The sequence below is a fragment of the Myodes glareolus genome, chromosome 19 (assembly GCF_982192425.1).
Source record: "Myodes glareolus chromosome 19, mMyoGla1.1, whole genome shotgun sequence".
Taxonomy (NCBI): domain Eukaryota; kingdom Metazoa; phylum Chordata; class Mammalia; order Rodentia; family Cricetidae; genus Myodes; species Myodes glareolus.
In genome coordinates, this window is record NC_142044.1 from 18830492 (window position 1) to 18852985 (window position 22494).

Sequence of the window (22494 nt, forward strand, 5' to 3'; positions counted from 1 at the left end):
ATTAGTCTAATTATAAATGTCAAATTTAGATGACTATTGTTCTATATAATTCTCAATATCTATTTAACTTAAAGACTGAGATAATAAACAACTGTGCAATAAATGAGGACAATGTGACCTCCAAATATAAACAATGTGCAAGTATACATTGCAATATGGTAAATATATATATCAATACATAAACAATATATAAATATCTTAATCAGAGGTAGAAGTGTACAATGCAATATGGTAAAATATACATATATCAATACAATATATATATATGTCAATACATAAAAATGTTTTGAACAGAGGTAGAAGCATGCATGCATAAAATAGTCAACATTTATATACTTAGCCTTGGCTTATCTGGCCTGGGGCAGGAGAGAAGCATTTGCCCTTCCTGGCCTCCCGCCCATCCTGGGAGGATGGCCCTAACTGACACTGCTGAGACCTTTCCTGGAAAGACTCTGCAGGCCAAAGCCCAAGACTGGAAGACTCTGTACAGACACCTCTTTCTAAAGCACACAGCGGATGAGTTGCCAGGTTGGCCTGAACCTGACAGCCCTTTGCTAACTATTTCCAGAACCCTCGGGTCTGCTGCCAACCATTACTACATTTTTTTTCCCTTGGAAGAATGCATTTAAGGCAAGAGTTATAAAAAAGATGGCAGCTCTGATGGGAACTTTATTGTATTCTTAGCACTAAGTTGTCTGAACGGCGCTGAAACCGACTCGCGCTTTGAAAGGTTCTGATAGTAACGTGTGTGCTATTGTGGTTTGCGCTTTTGCAGAGATAAAATTCTTCTGTGAGACTCCAGCCATCGCTGACATTGTCATCCTGGTCGATGGGTCGTGGAGTATTGGGAGATTCAACTTCAGGCTGGTGCGGAATTTCTTGGAAAACCTGGTCACAGCGTTCAACGTGGGCTCAGAGAAGACACGGATTGGTATACCTTATGGACCATAGAAGCTAGTTGCTACTACAAAATGTCTGGGAAGATTCTTCCGAAACTCAGAAACCCTTTACAAAGCTGCTTTCAAAGTTATCAAAAGATCAACTACACCGTTGTTCCTGAAAACACATGTTCACATCAATAAATATTTTTCCCTAGCAATTTTATATTATCCTTACTAAATTTTCCCATTCATGCTGCCATTCACTTGACTATTGAATACACTAATTCTCTTTTTAGCCTACCTTTTAATATTGATATTAATAAAGCTTTAGAATATCACTTGCATAAGAATTCATCAACAGCCATCTGTGTTTAAAAGAAGCAGCCAAGTCCAGGGAAATGTTGAATTGAAAAGCTGGAAATAATATTTTGACATTATAGTCATTGTCAAATTAATTCTAGTTATAATTAAAAGAGAAAAAATATCCTGTAAATCTTTGTGTTATATTCTAAGCAATAAAATAGTATATTTTCTATAAAAGTAGTAACATTTAAGTAATCATTAAGAACATCATTCCTTTGAGAATAAAATGGCAGCAAATACGTCTAGATCTTTTATCTACACACAACCGGCCTTTTTTGCTTTTAAATGCTAAATACCTTGTTATTTGATAGTGTCCCAAGAACTAGAAAATATGTAAACTCCTTCCACTCCTAGACACATCCAACTAGACTCCTTCCCTAATGTCAGGGTTTCTTTTGGAAGCACAACACCAGGCAAAGAGACAAATGCTAGACAGATTACACCATCGGTCATCCTGCTTTCCCGAGTGGTCACGTGATCGCGCACAGCGGGTAACTTCCTGCTCTGTCTTCCTTCTTTCCAGGCTTGGCACAATACAGTGGCGACCCCAGAATAGAGTGGCACTTGAACGCCTTTAACACGAAAGATGAAGTGATTGACGCTGTCCGAAGCCTTCCCTACAAAGGAGGAAACACTCTAACAGGTCTGTTTTCTTCAATGCGCGTTCTTAGCGAACTATTTTGCTGAAGAGCAATATTATCGTATTACCGTATTTTGCTCCTTTTTAGGAGGTGGCATAGTGGTTTTTTTTTCTTCTACCATGAAACATCAAAAGCTCTTAGCTAACCTTTCTTTTTAATCAAGCAGCATTAAGACTTAATCCAGTTCAATCCAAAGAAATATTGATTTTGTACTTAGATTCTGAGGATAATGATAGAAAAGCAAGAAAAATCTTTGTTTCCCACAGTTACATAGCTACATTTTCTATACAAGTAGAAAGCTTGCTATGTTCAGTAGAACAGTGCAGTTCATAGCACACGATCGGCCTGAATCTGAACGCAGGTGTTGGCAGCATTCATTGGCATTGTGTGGCATGGTGGTACATGCAGCGCAGTGTCCATTTTATGCGTTCAAAAGTAAGGCTGTGTGATGCAGTATGGAAGAGTGCCGCCACCACCTTGGATTCCTTACATATTATTTATGTATTCTATTTATTTGTATTTACTTGAGGCAGTATCTCACTGTGCGGCCCTGGCTGGCCGGGGACTCTTTGTATAGACCAGGCTGGCCTCAGGTTCACAGAGATCATCCTGCCTCTGCCTCCCCAGGGCTGGGATTTAAGGTGTGTGCCAACATCCCCTCCTCATTGCACACTTGATTTTGAATTAATTTGTGGTCCACTCTATTTAGTAACCTTTAACTGATGATAGATTTTTTTTTTTTTTGCCAGCCTTATGACCCCAGATATACAGGGGTTATATCGTTCACAGTTTAAGAAACCTAGAAGGAAATGAAGCCACCATGGAAGCCAATAGCTGTCAGCCGCTGCAGGGGGTCTGCCGTCTCTGCAGCCTCTCCTTTCCCTTTTCTGAGACAGTTTAGCTATGGAGAATAGGCAGGGTTGGAGCTCAGCAGTCCCCTGCCTCTGCCCCCGAGTGCTGGGATTCTGAGTGTGCATCATCACACTCAGTTATCTTCTTTTTAATTAATGATTTTTAGTCTTCCCCCTTATTTGAAACTTCAATTACTAGTTGTTGACTTTTGGAGATTTTTGACCCACTAGTATTATAAACGGTTATTATAAGAATATTCACATTAAAAATATCTGTGGCAAAAAATACATGGTTTATGTAGATGTGGTTTATTTTGTATTATTTTATTTTTAGTGCACTAATGAGTTTAATGGATAAAGTAGACAATATGCAATAACAAAGAGGCAATACAAGGGAGAAGATGGAAATTCAATTAAAGGATCCAAAAGAAATACTAGCTGTAGGAGGGGAACAAAAACCAAATAAACACTCACTATAAAACAAATGAAGAACATATTTGATGGTCTTAGTAGACTGGCCATGACTCATGAAGAATCTCTAAGCCTGATGAGTTCTGCAACAGAAAAAAGGGGGAAAAACCTTCCAAACTAGAAATTCAAGTATTATAGAATTGCTGTGTAGACATACATGATAATAGGAATTCCAGAAGACAAGGGAGAAGGATGAAGACATGATGCTTGAAATAATAATGATACTGATGAGACTTTTCTCCAAATTAATGCCAATCACCGAATTCTAGATTCAAGTTTTTTCCCTCCTGGGGATTGAACCCAGGACCTTCTATAGGCTAGACAAGGCCTCTACCACTGAGCCACATATCCAGCACTATCTGAACATATTTTAAACTCAGAACGGTCGTTGCCTTCCTCTAGCATATGACTTGGATGCTCAGCTTTAGCCATGAAGATCTTATTATGGACTTCTAGGGAAAGTGTTGGCAACTTGATAATTAGTCGCCTCGCCAATTGGAAGCATACTCTAGGGGAATTCTTAATACTTGTGAAAAAATTATTAAACACAGATGCAATATTGCACGTTTTCTTACTCCTTTCCAGGTAAAATCCCCCTCAAAAGTCAGGAGCATGAGTTTAGACCTCAGTTGGGCATGTGGATTTGTAGTTAGTTCAGGGAAGCAGGGATGGGGCTCTAGAGTCAACCTTTAGTCTTGGCCCCCAAATAAAGAAATTGAATAAATAAGATGAATGAGAGAGAGAAAGGGAGAGTTTTTTTTTTTAAATCGTCTAACCTAATTCTTGATGCTTAATGAGATGACAGTAAATGTTTGTTGAGTGATTTGGTGGTTTCAAAGATTTCTTGCAATAAAGAAAGTTGTTTTGTATATTAATTTTAAAAGAAAAAGAAAAAATTTCTTAAACAGTATTGTGTGAGAGACAAAATTGCTTATTAAAGATTCATCCAAGAGAAGTGCATTTATTATTAAGATGAATGAAACGCACTATTCTGTAGTAATTTGGCTATTATTGCTATGTTTTCTAGTCTCTGAAGAAAAGAAGTCTAAGGAAGAATCTAGAATGTGTTTCCATCTACATTATATACCCTGATGCAATAGCAGGTCCTTTTAAGAATTATTACCTTTATTCTAGTGGATTTGGGTCTTTCATCGGCTGCTATCAGGTTGTTGTGAAAACGAAGGCCTAGACCTAATAAAAACCCTCTTAACTCTACTCATCGTAGGGGTACGATTTCCAAACTGAAGATTTTAATTAGAAATGTTTGGTTTGTGTTTCTTTCTCCCAGGCCTTGCTCTGAACTTCATTTTTGAGAATAGCTTTAAGCCAGAAGCTGGATCAAGGAGTGGAGTTTCCAAGATCGGCATTTTAATCACAGATGGAAAATCCCAAGATGACATTATCCCGCCATCCAGAAACCTCCGTGAGTCTGGTGTAGAGCTCTTTGCCATAGGTATGCTGTCTTTTTAAATTTTTGTTTATTTATTTATTGTTTATGTATTTAATGTGTGTGTGTGTGTGTTTGTGGAAGTGTGTGTGTGTGTGTTCAGAGAATAACTCATGAGGGTCAGTTCTCTGCTTCCACCGTGTGAGTCCCAAGAATGGAATTCACTGGGCTTGGCAGGAAGTGCCTTTCTCCTTTCAGCCGTCTAACCAATCCTGTTTGTTTTATGACAGGTCTGGCTAATAGTAGACACTGGCCTTGAACTTGTGATCCTGTCTCAGTTTGAGTGTTGGGCTTACAGGTGCCAGCGCACCCAGCTGCAGTATGTTGCCATGTGTCTCTAGCGGTTCCGCTTCCATCGTGGACATGGGTACATACCACTACATGCAACATGCACTGCTTTAAAAGCCAGAGGCCAGAGCACTCTCTCTACTAGGCTTGCCAGCTGAGTTCGGCTCCCTTGCACTGAAAATAAGAGTGATTCTCTCACGTATGCCACAGTGTTTGGAACTTTGAGACAGATACTGAGTGCAAAAATTTTGAAAAGGCATAATAATGCGCCAAAGTTAGGGTGACATTTGTTACATATAGTGACGTGCTAAAGATAGGGTCACATTTGCTTCCATTTAATAAGTCTTGGGTTGCTCTTCAGGGTCAGTCTGTAGCTGTCTCCTTGCTAGTTGTACGAGAAGAAATCACACTCCACATATTCTGGAAATTAAGGGCCCTGCAGCTATTAAAGACATGTGGTGTTGCTGACTTGAATCAAGTGCTCTGAAAGTTATCATTTTATGAAAAAGGATATATACAACAGATCCAGCATAATTACAAAATATTTACACAATAAGCTTTGCCTCCAATTAAAATGTTTACAGTTTCCCTGGCAAGAGGAAGGTCTTCTGCTTAGTAGAGACCAATAAACTTTGGCAGAAAGCAAAAACGAAACAACAGCCTGATTCCCAAGACACAGAAACATTAGTCAAAATGGTGTAGCAAATCTCTCAACAGGGCTCTGAAGACACTTAAAGTCTCTTGTTATGAGTGGCTCACTTGGTTACAGTTTACAGGGCGAATTATTCCGTTGTCCATCTTCAGTCTCATATAAATGTGCTTATCAAGAACATACTTGAGTCTTTTTTTTTTATAACCTTTCTGTAGTCTTCATCAGAAGAGAATACTTCCAGGTTCTGCGGAGGTCAGAAAAGATAACGGTGGACCCAGTACTGTAATGGACTCCCAGCTTCTGTTTTAATCCTACTGACTTAGTTAGGGTTTCCGTTGCTGTGAAGAGACACAGTGACCACAGCAACCCTGATAAAGGAAAACATTTAGTTGTAGCTGGCTTACAGTTCAGAGGTTTAGTCCCTTATCGTCGTGGCAGGAAGCATGGTGTGGGAGCATGTCAGCATGCAGACAGACATGGAGCTGGAAAGGTTGCCACACCTACCTCTACAACAACACATCTCCTAAGAGCGCCACTCCCTGTGGTCATATGGCTGCCATTTTATTCAAACTACAATACCTACTAAATCAAAATAGCTAGGGAGAAGGTGTCTAACAAGCTATACTGTAAAAACTTGCTCAGATCAGGTCAGGTATAGCGATGTATGTCTTTAATTGCAGTACTTGAGGGGTAAAGGCAGGCAGATCACTGTAAATTCCATGCCAGCCTAGTCCATATAGAGAATTCTACACCAGCCAGGGCTACCTGTACAAAGTACCTCTGTACTTTGAAAATGTTCTTCAGTGTTGGGAACTACTGACAGAACCATTACGGACAGACTCTCTCTTTGAGTGCTGATACATTTTTTTTCCTTAGAGAAAGACCTCAAAAGATCTCTATTTACACCTTTTTATTCTTATTTTATATAGTAGAGTAGGTTGTGGATTGATCGCTTTTTAAAAGAACTTCTTTGCTTAGAAAGAAAAGCATTTAATATGGATTAGCTTCCATTTTTATCATGGCGGGAAGCATGGCAGCATGCAGGCAGACATGGTGCTGGAGAAGGAGCTGAGAGTTCAGCATCTGGGTCAGCAGGAGGAGGGCTTTATTTATTTATTTTGTTTTGAGACAGGGCTTCTCTGTGTCCATCTGGAACTCATTCTGTAGACCAGGCTGACCTTGAACTCAGAGATCTGCCTGCCTCTAAAAGGACTGGGGTTAAAGGTGTGAGCCACCACTGCCGGCTTAGAACTGATTGCTTGTTAGTATTTGATGCCTCTGACACTAGCCACAGAAACTGCTGACTGTCTTCTCCCCTTCTTTCCTTACTCCCCCGCAACCTGTCTAAATAGTGAGTCACTAGAGGGTGAGATTGTACCATCACCTCTCCTTCCCACAGCCCTGCCCCGTGTGGACACTTGCCAAGTTCTCTGTAAATGACCTGGGGAATCTAAACTATTTCAAAGATGACACTATCGGCCTTAGCACTGAAAGCCAAGATGCTCATAAATGGTGCATCTAGGAAAAGTGGATTTTGTTCAAGTCCCCAGGGGATATTGTTTTTGAGCCATACAACTGTTACTGCTGCGTTTTTCCATCCGTAGAAGAGAGGGTAAAAGAGGCTCTAGGGAAAAAATTAAGAATGCATCATATTCAAACTTCCCTTTAGTATTTTTATAGTCTTGCTATTTCGCTTGTCTGTGAGTATTGTATTATAGTGGTTTGAAGGAACCATCTCATACCAGTTTTCAAGAGCCATCTGGACACATTGCATCCCTCATCTGACTCTTTGAACCTCACATAGGTGTTTCCCACAAGTCATAGGTACCCATACTGTAGGAAATGGTAAATACTGGAAATGAGAGCAGAAGTACGACTGTTAAGTGTTATACTCCTGGATCATAGAAGGGCAATAAGCTATATGATCATTTTGATCCTGGGAATTGATTCAGTTGCTTGTACTAGGCATTAACATTTATTACGCTGAAGTTGAACAGTGCATTTTTGGAGCGGCCAACGAGAGGAAAGATGCCGATAATCCATTCTTAGCTGCGCTGCTGAGCTTGTGGGCTGTAGAATGCTTTATTCAGGAGTGACTCACGTCACTGTGTGCCAGGCATTGTGGTGAACTCTGGGACGCAAAGCGGACTGGGACCGATCTCCTGACTGCACAAATTCCTTCCAAGTCATTGCCGCCACTGCCTTTATTTTCCATGCATTTTAAACAGTCCAACTATTTTATTCATGAAGACGGGGAAGCAAAGATATGGGAGGGGAAAGAGACAGAATCTTTGGTTGCATATTTTATCAAGTATAGACTTGCACGGCATGAGAAAGCAGTCTCTCCACGAAGCTCTCGCTTCAGCACGCAATCAGTGTGGTACTGACTTGGTTGTGTGTTCTAGAAGTCCTTTGGGCAAGAAACTTCAGATACACAATTCTTTAAGTCTCCCATCCAGTAAAGAAAGTCTATGCAGAAGAATTAAGCTAGTGGAGGATCATCCAGCGTGTTTATCCTAAATTTTATGCTTTTGTTAATAACCCTTAGAAGAGTGTTTAAATAAAACTTAGTGAATTCATCTAGATGTCATTTGAACATCTCTGGAAACTACTTGGAAATAAGCAATAGCCTTGATCATTCAGCCTCCTACTCACGTAGTTCAGTGGCTATGAAAGCTTTGTTACTTAGCGTGTTGAGTGTGGAAGTACACAATTGGCGCAGCCGGGCATATAAGAAGTCGTCTGTGCTACGGCAGACATCTCCCTAACGGGCATCTACTCCCCTCAGATGATTGGCACTGCGGGGATTTCGACAGAAATCCTCCTTGTTTGCTGATTCTTGAAGAAGAGAAATCCGCCCTCACACCAGCAAAGCCTTGTCATGGGCCTTTTCTTTCCTATCTCCTTTGCTCTTGGTGACCTACGGCAGGAGTGGCAGCATGGTGTGGTGGAGCCACCGTGATGCCCTTTCCTGTCGCGTGTCCTTCAGACGAGCTCATTACCTGTGCGCGTGTGAAGCAGCAGAAACAGCAGTGATTGTCGCGAGGGTTGAATGTACTGATGGAACGAACAACACAGGACTGGGCAGAGTAGGCATATTGCTAGTGTCTCCAGCCACCGCCCTTTCCCCTACTTGTTTTTATCACCTTTCAGACACTCAACATTCTGCTTGACCTGTGGTGATGGAATTCAGTAGAGACAGTGGAAGCAACAGAACTTCCTTATTTGATCCATCAAAATTTGCAGAGTCACTGGGCAGTAAATTGTGTTTGAGTCCATCAGAAAATATCTTCACCCACGTTTCCCTCTGTTTTAGCGCTGTATTAAGTGGTTATGTAGATAAAGTTTGAATTCTAGCAGTATTTTTTTCAATTTTATTTTTTTGAGGTACGGTGTCTCTCATTTTAGAACAGGCTAGCCTGGGACTCACTATGTAGCCCAAGCTAGCCTTGAACTCATGATAGCTCTCCTGCCTCCTGAGTGCTGAGATCAGAAGCATGATTCTGAATGTAAATAAACTTACTTTTTTTTTAATTAAAAAAAATAAAGTTACTTTGTAGAAGTTTAAACCTGAAGATTGATAGTTTTTGCTTATGTTTTTCAAGACAGGGTTTTCTGTAGCTTTGGAGCCTGTCCTGGACCTAGCTCTTGTAGACCAGGCTGGCCTCAAACTCACAGAGATCCTTCTGCCTCTGCCTCCTAAGTGCTGTGATTAAAGGCGTGTGCCACCACTGCCCAGCTTTTTTTTTTAATTTCAGTACTAGTTTAGTTACTCTTGATTCTGTAATATTTGTGCAATATGAAAGCTATATTCAGTTTATCTACTTACCTACCTGTTGGGGTGTACTGAACAAAATCCCTAGCTGATTACTCAGGAAACAACTCTCACACTTTTCTTTGGGTTTTGAGATGGAGTCCCACCATGTAGCACTATTTGGTCTAGAACTCACTCTGTAGACTAAGCTGGCTTTGGATTCAGGAAGATCCGAAGGTCTGCCTGCCTTTCCTCCCAAGTGCTGGGATTAAAGGTGTGTGCCTTCATGCTCCACCATACCTTTTCTTTTGTGATTAAAACAAAAACATTCCAATGAATAAATACCATGCATTCTGTATAACTCCCAATCCTACTACCCTGCCTTTTCCTTCCCCTTCTCCTTTTGTGGGTCTCCTTTCATCCCCTAAAAAGTTTGGTTTGTGCTTTCATGTCATGTTTATGAATAAGATTTTATATATGTACCTAAAAGCTAAGACAATAAATGAGAAAAAATACAGCATTTACCTTTCAGAGACTGACTTAACTAATATGATTATCTACATTTACATCAACTTTCCTGTAAACGACATAATTCTTCTCCGTGGCTGTAAAACTATTCTGTTGTGTACATATGCCCCATTTTCTTTATCCACTTCAATGCTATTGCACACATAATGGGGTCCAGCCATCTGAGTGGAGGATGCTCTGGTTGTGGTGAAGACTGATCAACTCCGCTAGAGTGGCTTTTTCTAATGAGGCATCAAGATCACCATCCTCCCTGTTATTCTCAATGGCAGGGGTTAAAAATGCTGACCTGAACGAGCTGCAGGAGATCGCCTCTGAGCCAGACAGCACTCACGTCTACAATGTTGCTGAATTCGACCTGATGCACACAGTAGTGGAGAGCCTGACCAGGACTGTGTGCTCCAGAGTGGAAGAGCAGGACAGGGAGATTAAAGGTGAGTGAGGACAGGGAGGTCCGGTGGATGTGGGCGGAGACTGAAGGTGAGGACAGGGAGGTCCAGGGGATGTGGGCGGAGATTAAAGGTGAGGACAGGGAGGTCCAGGGGATGTGGGCGGAGATTAAAGGTGAGGACAGGGAGGCCCAGGGGATGTGGGCGGAGATTAAAGATGAGGACAGGGAGGTCCAGGGGATGTGGGAGGAGATTAAAGGTGAGGACGGGGAGGTCCGGTGGATGTGGGCGGAGATTAAAGGTGAGGACGGGGAGGTCCAGGGGATGTGGGCGGAGATTAAAGATGAGGACAGGGAGGTCCAGGGGATGTGGGCGGAGATTAAAGATGAGGACAGGGAGGCCCAGGGGATGTGGGCGGAGATTAAAGGTGAGGAGGACAGGGAGGTCCAATGGACGTGGGCGGAGATTGAAGGTGAGGACAGGGAGGTCCAGGGGATGTGGGCGGAGATTGAAGGTGAGGACAGGGAGGTCCAGGGGATGTGGGCGGAGATTAAAGGTGAGGACCGGGAGGTCCGGTGGATGTGTGCAGCACAATATACCCAGGTCTGTCATTGTCTTCACACGTCTCTAACCACACACACACACACACACACACACACACACACACACACACACACTGCACACAGCGCTATCACTGTGACACTGAACTATAAATGAGAGAAAGCATGTCCACAGGTTCATGACGCTCACAGGTCTGTTACCATGCACATAGCTCTACCACCATGCTCACATATCTGTCATGGTGGGTACATGGACTATAAAAATCCCTATATTTTTTTTCAAGTTAACTTTCTTAATACTCCATTTTCTTTCTGGTGCCCGAGTCATCAGTCAAACAGAGACATACACATTGGCAGCCTTGTGAGGGTAAGGGACACCTTCTTTGACCAGTAGGGGATTTTCTCTGAAGTATTAACGTTTAAAACATTCTGTGTTTCAAACAAAATGCTCAGTTTCGAGATAATTATGTAATCACAGAAGTTGTGAGGCACAGTACACACAGAGCTAGCGTCTTCTTTTCCAGCTCTACCCTAATGGTGGCTCCTTGTAGAGCCAGCATTAACACCAGCTTGCGATGAGCGATGATAGAATCTATATAAAAAACATTCCCATCTCAGGAATGCTCCTGCCGCTGTTCAGTCTCCCATCTTTTCATCGCCCTCTTGCTAATCCTGACAGCCACTAGAGTGGCCTTCATTTCTCTTCTTTTTCATTTTAAGACTTTTATACAAATGGAATTATTGAATATTCAGCCTATGGGGATTGGGCTTTTTCCATGCAGAATAATTTCCTGGAGATTTATCCATATTATATGTGTATCAACAGCTCTTCTGGGTTATCTTCTGTGGTTTGGATGGCCCACTGTTTGCTTAAGCATTTTCAGATTCTGGATTCTTTCCAGTTTGAGGATACTCTGATAAAGCTGTTGTGCCTATTTGTTTATTGATTTTTTTGTGTAAATATATGCTTAAATTTCTCTGGAATAATGCCCAGGAATGCAATGGACTGAACAGTATCTTGAGTGCATGTTTAGTTCAGTTTGGTTTTTATTAGAAACTGCCATACTGTTTCTTGAGTCTAGAATTTCATGTTCTGAGTGGCAGCATGTGAGTGTACTGGTTCCTTTGCATTGACTCCAATATTGATGTGCTTTTTGGCTTTGTTTTCACTTAAGCCATTCCAAAAGGTTTATAGTCATAACATGTTGTGGATTTTGGTTTTCATTTCTGTGCTGGATGGTAATGTTGAGCCTTTTCTTCTGTTTGCCCTCTAAAGTCACATCTATTACAAAGACGTGAGGCATTTTCTAGTTGAACGTTGTGTGCCACCATTTCTTAGGTATAATTTTGTAGTTTTATTTCAGGCTCTTTGGCCTGCTCCCAGGCCAAAAGAGCAGGTCACCTTGTCTAATTTACTTCCAGTAATAACTTTTAACTGGCTCTTCCTATATAGTAAGTCTTTAAATTGTGTAAACTTGAGTTCTGTGATCATCATCATTATTATTATTGCAAATTCATGACTTTTATGTAGACATCAGACTGCAGCCTTTGGGAGTTGATCCTCCCCTTCCACTTTATTGAGACCATGTCTCTATTGTTTCTGCTGCTGTGCTATTTGAGGCTGGCTGGGCAAGACCTTCCAGTCCCTGCAGCTGTCTCCACCTCCATCCTCCTGCAGGACTGCTGCGGTTGCAGGCACATACCACCCCGTCCTTGGGTTCTGGGGCTCCAACCTAGCATGTGGCTTGGGAGGCCATTGCTTTACCCAGTGCACCATCTTCACAGCCCTTGCTTATTCTTTTTAAGTTTTGAAAAACTCTTTCCATTTCTTTATTACCCCATTAAATATTAGGCTATCTTTATTCCATAAAGATGTGACTTGGATTTTGATAGGAAATGCATCATATAAAAATGATTATTATCAATAACCAAATAACCACTTGGTGAAAGAATCATTTTGGCTTTGTTGGGAATATCCAGTCCATGAATATAGTACACCTGTCCATGTGGTTAGATACGATTTCATTTCTTTCATTAGCATTTTATAGTTTTCAGGTCTTATGAGTTTTACATTTGATTTTTGCATATTTACCATATATACCATATACTTGACTTGAAATTACTAATTAGTTTAGGGGTTTTCTTCTGGATTTAAATTTTTATATAGAAAATGATATAATTTACAATTACAAATAATTTTTCCTTCTTTTTTATTTCTATGACTTTTATTTAATTTTCTTGCTTTACTCTGTTTTCTATACTTTTCCATACCAAGATGCTTGTCACTATTGCATAGGGATATTGCCGCTTTATTTTATACTGCAGAAAGAGCACTTTAATTTTCAAGGAATCGGTCCATTTCATAAATGTTGGAGAATTGTGTAGAGTTCTTCCCACTCTGCCATTATTCTGTTGATGTCTGTAGGGTCTATAATAATGGCCTCAATTTCCTTCCTGATATTGGTGAGTGACATGTACAAAATTCTCTTGCCTTCGGCCATTTTTTCTTCCCAACGACTGTGTATTATAAATTGTATAATTTCCTATTCTCTGTGTAGGACAGAGCCACACTAGAGATTTTCTAAGTCTTGCTTCAGTCATCTAACAGTTTCCTGAGACAGTGTCTCCTATAGCTCGAGGCGCTTTTTGCACTTGCTAAGTATCCGAGGATGACCTTGAACTTCTGACCCTTCTGCTTCCACATTCCCAGTGCACTGATACTAGTGTGTGCCAGTATGCCCAGGTTATGTGGTTCTGGAGATTAGACCCAGGGCTTCGTGCATGATAGACAGCGTTCTTGTCATCTGAGCTGCATCCCCAGCTCCTCTCTCTCTCTCTCTCTCTCTCTCTCTCTCTCTCTCTCACACACACACACACACACACACACACACACACACACACACGCGCGCGCGCGTGCGCGCGCGCGCCCCAAATCTTTATAAAACTATTTTCTTTAACAAGTATAAGACACACATGCCTGACATGGAGTGGGTGTTCAGCATATTCCAGTTTCTTGCCGACTTTTATGTTTAGATACTGATCCCTTGTTGACTGGTCATCTTCAGTGTAGACGCTATGTCTTTATATACATGAGAAGGCAGAAATAGTCTCAGCTCTGAGAGCTACTTCTTGTCTTTTCGATACTTTCCTTGTGCCTTGATTTTCTCATCTGCAGCACATGGGCAGTAATAACAACAGCTGAGAATTAAACGGCACCTCTAAATCCCTCAGAGGGGCATCTTTGGATATGGGCACATTCACTTCCATGCTTGTTATTAACAGTTCACGTCAAAGTTTCTGAGAATTGAAAACTTTGTTTAATTTCAGTCTGTGCTAAGAATCTGCCTCAGTGAGCGATTTCTAATAAGCATTAAATGCTTGATTGAATGAATGCAAGACTCAGTCATGGCACCCACTTACCCACTGAGGAGACTCTGAAGGGCACCGTAGTAGGACTGGTGGCATTTCTTAGGCTCCTGGGAATGGCTTGGGAAGTCGCGTTTATCAGGTGTATTTCTTTCCTTCAGCCTCAGCCCTTGCCACCATTGGGCCACCTACAGAGTTGATGACTTCTGAAGTCACCGCCCGGAGCTTTATGGTTAACTGGACTCATACCCCAGGAAAAGTGGAAAAGTACAGAGTGGTGTATTATCCCACCCGAGGTGGGAAACCGGAGGAGGTAAGGTGACAGCCTGACCGACTTCTCTGTCCCTGAAGTCCTCATAGTGGGCTCGAACTGCAAATGTGTGTATAGGACATTAACTGCTTCAAGACTGTAAGTGATTTGAAATGGATCTCTACATGACTGTGTTGTTCCCCCATCTCCCCAAGTTGTGGTACCCACACCTTCTCTCATCCCATCATACAGTCATCCTGAGAACGGGTCAACTCTGCACTTACATCCTAGTGTACTTTTCTTCTCGAAATTAGCAGGTTCTAAATTGACTAAGATTTAAATCCATCTTTTTCTATTTGGGAGTGGCCAGGTATGCTACCATAGTGAAGATGGTATGTTCCAAATTTTGTAGTAATATGAGGAGCTAGTCTTCTGGGACTCGGAATTTCCTGAGCATTTGTAGAGGTCAGGACAATGGAAGCCACCACCCTGGCAGCTGTGGCCAGCGGTTTCCATCATGGCTAAGATAGAAGAGAGCACCTATTGCCAGCGACTGTGCTCTTTGCCGTTAATGCCTGGATGCAGAGAGTCACTGAGTTCAGACCTGATGAAACCTCCACTTCCTTTTGTTCTTCTATCCTCTGGTAGACCTCAGAATGTTTCACAATGTTCTTCTGTACCAAGGCAGGGTTGGTGGGTTCCTTTTTACTTTCAAGTGTTACAGAAATTGATCATGAATTTTCAAATCCTCTGGTCCAAAGAGAAAACTAAGCCAAAGTCCTCTGGTGGCTCCATTTTCTCTTGTGACTAACAAACCCCTTAAATACTTTCCGAAGCTCCACTGGGGGGAATTATATCCACTGTTAGCATGTGGATGTGACCAGGACAATAATTAGCCCAGGGATGACACAACTGGCATTATATATGAAATAAGAAATGACTTTGGACACATGCCATAAAAGTGCATTCATTTATGTACAAAGACAAGGGGAATTGATTTCTACAGTGGAAATAAAGACACAGCATAAATAATAAAATATTTAATGCGATGTTCTTACTGGAAATATTTTTTGCTGTTTGGTCTCAATTCTGCACATGAGCTAGTCCATCCCTTTTTTCTTCACGTGATTCTTTCAACAGGTGGTGGTGGATGGAAGTGTGTCCTCTACGGTGTTGAAAAACTTGATGTCATCGACCGAGTACCAGATAGCAGTGTTCGCAGTATCTGCCCACACAGCCAGTGAAGGCCTACGGGGAACGGAAACCACACGTGTGTATTTGATTCCCCTCTCCTTTCAACACGCACAGCCATGCTTAGGTGGCTTATCCCTAAACTGGGCTGCCGTTCAGGGTGGACAGACGCCCTGACTGAAGTTCACAGGAAGTGACTGTCGTGATGTCTGTGGGAGAGGAAGGTGCCGTGGTTTCCACTTTGCAGCTGTGCGTACGGAATGGATTTGACAAATCTCTTGCATGTTCTAGGGAGGACAACTGGGTGAAGGAGGCAGACCCAGTCATTCATTCACTAAACATCTTTTTAGCAAATGTCTACTGTGAGCCAAGAACTGGGCCACAGTTTGTTTGTTGGAATCGGGAAGAAGTTCAGGACTTGTTTTCTCCAGGGCAGTATTGAGGGAATGACAGCCTATTTCCTTCTTCATTCATCTCGTCATAGTTAAAAGGATCTTTTGGGTAGCGATAGTTCCTTCATTGGGCACAATCACAACGACACATACGCCTACTACATGCGCACACATACATGCATACATACAGGCACATACTCAGAGAATCACAAAAAAATAATCTTAAAATGACCATCTTTTAGTCACTTTAAAGATTGGGTTATTAATACCGGCTGGGCACTGTGCCAACCTGGACTAAATGATTTGCATCTTATAGAAGAATAGCTATCTAATCAACACTAAATGTGTAACGTCCCAGGATGATGGTGCTGTCCCCCTGTGCAGGGATGGCTTTTGAGTGACAACAACCCGCCAGGCCAGTGTTGATGCTTCTGCTTCGCGGAAACTGGTTTTCTCTTCTTTAACTTAGCTTTCAGTTAGCATGTGAAGTAGTGGCTCCCACTGTGGCATTTCCTGACATATGCATCACTTTTTGTCCCAAATCACCCCTTCCCCCTTGGCTTTCCTCACCCTGCTTTCCCAGCTGCTTCCCTCTACTCCCCCGAATTGTCTCCCTTTGCAGACAGATTAATGGCCGTCTTTCCTCTCGGAGATGCTTTGGTCTGGGACAAGCTGAGTCTGCAAACCAGGGACTCTTGAACATGTTTGAGGCATGAAGTGTTGTAGGGACCACAAACGACACATATGCAGAGAGTTACACGTGCAAACAAAGACCTGGAGTGGACAGCGTAGTTAGAGAAGCATTAGGCTTCGTCATATAGCAGGGAGGGAAGCTGTCGTAACACTGGAAAGAACAGCCATGCGTTCATCAGTGTTGTTCAAGCTGTGAACTAGAGGTTTATCCTAATTCCTTTCTCCCAAGTCTGGAAACATGGCTGGAATTATTGTTTTGCTTTCTTTTTCCTTGTGACTGTTCTTGAACCTGAAGTGGTTTTCCTGCCTTCTTTGGAGTGCAGGGATTACAAACTAGGCCCCGCAGGCCTGGCCTCTTGTTTCTTATTACTCCATTTAGAGTTTTGGTTGAGAGCCTAGCCTTTAAAGGCCGAGCCATCTCTCCAGCCCTTGTAACTCCATCTTTTTTCCTCAAGGACAGTTGTAAATGGGTATGACAAAGAGCCTTTTCTTGCAGTGGCCTTACCCATGGCTTCCGACCTGGAGCTCTACGATGTGACCGAGAGCAGCATGCGTGTCAAGTGGGACGCGGTGCCTGGCGCCACGGGCTATCTGATCCTCTATGCTCCTCTCACAGAGGGGCTGGCTGGGGATGAGAAAGAGGTAACTCCCTGCTTCCAATTACAGCCCTACGACCTTTGACTTCTGGATAAAATTGTTATTATAAAAATTGGTGGCAGAAATTTCAGAAAATTCAAACTGTCAACATAAAAACGTACTGGTAGCCTTGCTACCTCTACATAGCCATATTTTCCCAAGCAGCTATTCATTGCTGTCTAGTGCTAAGGTCTAAACTCAGGACCTCACACATCTTAGCCAAGTTGCTCTGCTGAGACACAGCCTCATCCCTTTTGATGAAATTTTATTTACATCATTTATTTTAAAAATGTATTCAGTTTTCATTGATTTCCCATCCTCCATTCTCTTTGACTCCCTTCCTCTTCCTTTCCTTCCTTCTTTCATGGTTCTGGGAATCAAATCCAGAACTTTACACATAAGTGCCTTATCACTGAGCTACATCCTCATCATTTAGTATATTTTTTAATATATATATATATGTATACACACACACACATATATATATGTATATATATATTTCAAGACAGGGTTTCTCTGTAGCTTTAGAACCTGTCCTGGAACTAGCTCTTGTAGACCAGGCTGGTTTCAAACTTACAGAGATCTGCCTGCCTCTGCCTTTTTAGTGCTGGGATTAAAGTGCGCCACTACCACCTGGCTGTTTTATATTTTTAATTTTCTATATGTATGTGTATATGTGTGTATGTAGGTGTGTGTGTGTGTGTGTGTGTGTGTGTGTGTGTGTGTGTAGATGACCAAGGAGGCCAAAAGAGGGCATCAGATCCCCTGGAACTGGAGTTCGAGGTAGTTGTGAATCACTCTGTGGGTACTGGGAACCAACCAGGTCCTCTGCAAGAGCAGGACATACTTGTAACCTCTGAGCCATCTCTCCAGGTCCTCTGTAAGAACAGGACATACTTGTAACCTCTGAGCCATCTCTCCGGGCTCCCTTCTGTGCATTTTGATGTGTGCTCAGATGGCTCAGCATTTAGACACCCAACTTGGATTGTGTGACTGGAGGTTATAGAGATGTTTTTTCCTTTCTTCTAAAAGTTAAAACTGCCTTGTCATAAATTTGATGTCCAGCTGTCATCTAAGCGAGCCACTTGTCACACGACTAGTCTGACAAACTCCAAAAGTCAGAAAAGTTACCCCAGAATCGAGAGAGAAGTTGACAAGCTGGGTGACATTCTAAGCCTATCTCTTCTGAGTACCTGAAGGGACTTGCAATTCTTCCAAATGGCCTCCTTGTTAAATGGGGTGACAAAGCTGGCCCAGTGCAGCTGAGCTTGAAGCAGAACCCAGGCATCTGGCCAGAGGACTGGGTAGAATTAGCAGGCAGTGACAAGTGCCCACTTGGCCTTGCCTCCAGCACGCTGCTCTGAGGCACACATCTAGAGAATAGTCTAAATCACTTCCCACCCCACTTTCCTGGGGAGCAGACAGTATCGTTGTTCTGGCTGCGGTTGCCATTTGTCCAGCTGAAAAACATTATCCCAACACAGCATGTGGGGGGATGCTCAGTTTTATGTGGGTCTATGTTATCAGCTTCTAACGTAAAACAACTTGAGGCATACACACAGTTCCAGCTGAGGACTGTTTGATGTAGGTGCCGTGCGAGGTCACACAGCCTCATTCCGAGCTAGTTCGGTTCCACTCTGCTGAGCAGGGATAACACCCGTTGGAGAGTGGTCTGATTACATGTGTTCTTTTCAGATGAAAATCGGAGAGACCCACACAGACATTGAGCTGAGCGGCCTGTTCCCCAACACAGAATATACAGTCACTGTGTATGCCATGTTTGGAGAAGAGGCCAGCGATCCTGTTACAGGACAAGCAACAACGCGTGAGTGGGCAGAGCAGACATATGAAATACTATCAAAAAAGCCCAGATACATGTTTGAGATTCTGAACCCAGGATACCAGTTTTGATTAAAGCCTCTCGAGAGGCCATTGGGACTTAGGAGAATGTGTATTTTACTTGGGGAGAGAATTGTACTCTTGAGCCTTCAAAAGTTTGGATTTTAGCATCCTTCTCTTAAGTCCACCTTTTCCTCTCTCTGAATCTAAATGTGCCGTGTACCAGATCAGATTAGAAAGGGAAGAGCTCTAGAAAGTTCTGGAATCATAGCAGCTGAGGCAGGGAGCTCACCTCAGGTGACCCAGATGATAAAGGCAATGTTGTCCATTCTGTCCATAAAGGAAGAAACAGTTTCTTGTCTGTCATGTGGTTTCTATAAGATTAAATCCATGTGAAAATATATAATTACTCAATATATGTTTTATGCTGATTAAAATGAATATTTTTTTCTAAAAGTGTTTTCTGTCCTTCTTACATGAGCCCTCAATTATTGGTTTTTTTTAAATTTATAAAAGTTTATTAATTTATAAAAGTTTCCATTTCCGCCCCTCCTCCCAACCCTCCCACTCCCCCCACTCTCTCTGCTCCTCCCTCTCCATCCCTAAGAGCAGTCAGGGTTTCCTGCCCTGTGGAAAGTTCAAGTTCCTCCCCCCTCCCTCCAATTATTGGGTTTTTTTATTAAAAATAAAATTGTAATGAAAATTTTAATAAGAAAACTAATTTTGCCTTTTCGGTCTGCGAAACAGGTGGTCTATCACTGAGAGACACCCCTACTATGAGGCTGAGTTTGACAAAATTACTCCTAACGTTTTAAAAAAATGTATAAATTTAACTGTTTTGAAAATACGATAATAGACTAATGTAGCATGATTAATAAAAACCCAGAGACAGAAAATGGGGTTCAACCTGAAGGTCAGAAAAGCAAAACAGCCAGCTACGGGCTCTTACCTCTACCTCCATCTTACCTGATGGCGGTCCTACCTCCAGGAATCTCAGAATGAGACTGTGTGTGAGACCTGTCTCCCCCTGTTTTATAATCCTCTCTAGCATTAGAATTAAAGGCATATGCCACCACTACCCAATTTCTATGGCAAACTAGCGTGGCTACTGGGATTAAAGGTGTGTGTCACCACTGCCTGGTCTGTAAGGCTGATCAGTGTGACTGTTCTACTCTCTGAACTTCAGACCAGCTATAGTTATTAAAACACAAATGAAATATCACTGCAGAGTCTGATGTGTGCTAACGAGGTTTGCCACTGGCCATTGTAAACATGGCTCTGCTCAGGATCTTCTCAATCTCATGCATGTGCAGGACGCCCCGCTCTGCTCCTTGGAAATAAATGAGTAGCACAGTATCGATGGTTCTTTTTCTTTATGATTGGACTTGAGATGAAAACATAATAGAAGTTTAATGATAAAGACGTTTTCCCACATCCATTCTTAGTTCAGGCTGCACTGTTCCTGTTCTTCAGAGTAGTAATTAAAACATCAAATCTGGAGAAGAAGGAAAAACTAAATCCCTTCAGAAAGTATCTCTGTACCCCTTGAGGGGTTTGAGGACACTATCTGTAAAGGAAAAGGAAACAACCCCAACTGTCGGTCATGAAGAATGTCCGTCATGAAGAATACTCATTTATCTATGTGCTTAAAGAAGATCTAGCTCTTTCCTGAGATTTGTAGCTGCAGGATGGGAGGAAGGAGATAGGACCCATTCAAAAATGTTCCTAAGTGGTGTTTCTGTGTCCTAAGGAAAATAGATGTTTCCCTGCCATGTCACCAAAATACAATTGGATTCTGGAATGGTGTCAACTCAAGCACACATAAAACCTGATTATATCACTTTGTTTTACTTCCTACACTTGGTTTTTAGCCCCTAAAGTATCAAAATGATCACTAACTCCTGGAAACTCTGTAATGTCAAAAATCAGTGTGTGCGGAGGAAATGAAAACCTTGACCTTTAGAGTAGAAAGCCTTATCCATCCCTTGTGGCTCAGAAAAGTGGCATACTTTATCCCCAAGGCTTTTATTCTGTTGATTCCCACAGAGCCATAGCTGAGATTGTGTGTGTGTGTACGTGCACACACACATGTGCGTGCACATAAGTTGTATACCGGTTAATGCTGCTGTTTCTGCCGTCAGTTGATCACCTTGAGTTACACTCCCAGAGCTCTTCTGTTGCACTGTCCCAGTGTAACAGTGACTTTGGCTAAGTTACTTCCGTTTTGTCACCGGTACCATTGGGATAACTGCCACTAATGCAGTCTAACGTCGCGGTTTAGTGAGATAATATGATACTTGTTAAACTCATACGGGTCGCCGAATCAATGGCAGTTACTGTGTCTATGTGTTGGCGGACCCTCGAGAAAGTCTCAAAGCCATGACCATATGCAGATGGATGAGAACACCTTTCTCCTTTTACACACGGGGTTTGTGACCTTTCCAGAGTCACACGACAGCTGATGGACTGAATCAGAGTTGGTGTTAGGTGTCCTGTTTTTAAGTCACTGGTCTCCTATTTATACCAATTTCTAGTGCACAAAAAAAGCACAGGGAGTTACCCAAATCCTGCTTCCCTCTAAGCATGTGGAACTTTCTGTTGCCATTTGTTCTCGCCAAGGAAAAGAGTTTCTTGGTTAGTTAGGCGACTTTATTGATCTTTACGAGACAATTCACTGAGTATTTTGGGATTTATCCAATTGACTTTTTTTCCCCAATAAGAAGTCTTTGAAAGTCAAAGGTGATGTTTAAGTTTTTATTTATTTTAAGCAATTTTAGTTCTTTAAAATTTTGATTACGCTCTATTTTCTTAGTGCCCTTAACCCCACCGAGAAATCTGAGAATCTCCAACGTTGGCTCTAATAGTGCTCGGTTAACCTGGGATCCCACATCGAGAAAGATCAGTGGTTACAGGATTGTGTATACCAGTGCAGATGGGACAGAAATCAACGAGGTAAGTACCTGGTATTTTTCGGGTTGTTGTGTAGTTGTTGATCATGGCATCGGCATCGGCATCAAAGTCTTGTGGATTGAACTATGTTAACGTTCCTCCCTCTAGTGCAGTCCTCACAAGCTGAACAGGGGCAGCTAGGTCTTCCTCTTTTCTGACCCTGGAGGTCTTTCCTTGACCTTCTCTCTGTCTCTTTCTTGTGGAGGATGGCCAGGACACGTGCTTTTGTCTGCTATGGTGGGTTCTCTTACTCTTTCTCTAACACTCCACTCCCTGACTGTTCTCCTGTGGCTGACTTCCATGTTGGTAGCCCAAATGGCGTGGCTTATTGTTTTGTTTTAAATCTCCTCTCCTCC

General features: G+C 42.2%; 1 protein-coding gene across 3 annotated transcripts in view; it reads left to right on the top strand.

The window, feature by feature from the left end:
• The window catches only part of Col14a1 (collagen type XIV alpha 1 chain), a 196616-nt gene that overhangs the window by 57826 nt on the left and 116296 nt on the right, over nt 1-22494 (top strand). For all 3 annotated transcript variants that reach the window (XM_087898783.1, XM_087898784.1, XM_087898782.1), the window contains exons 6-14: nt 776-931; nt 1768-1887; nt 4496-4660; nt 10146-10307; nt 14350-14501; nt 15579-15708; nt 17211-17356; nt 19046-19175; nt 22002-22141. In XM_087898783.1, the coding sequence (XP_087754909.1) occupies nt 776-931; nt 1768-1887; nt 4496-4660; nt 10146-10307; nt 14350-14501; nt 15579-15708; nt 17211-17356; nt 19046-19175; nt 22002-22141 (1301 nt within the window). The remainder of the gene's footprint in view (nt 1-775; nt 932-1767; nt 1888-4495; nt 4661-10145; nt 10308-14349; nt 14502-15578; nt 15709-17210; nt 17357-19045; nt 19176-22001; nt 22142-22494) is intronic.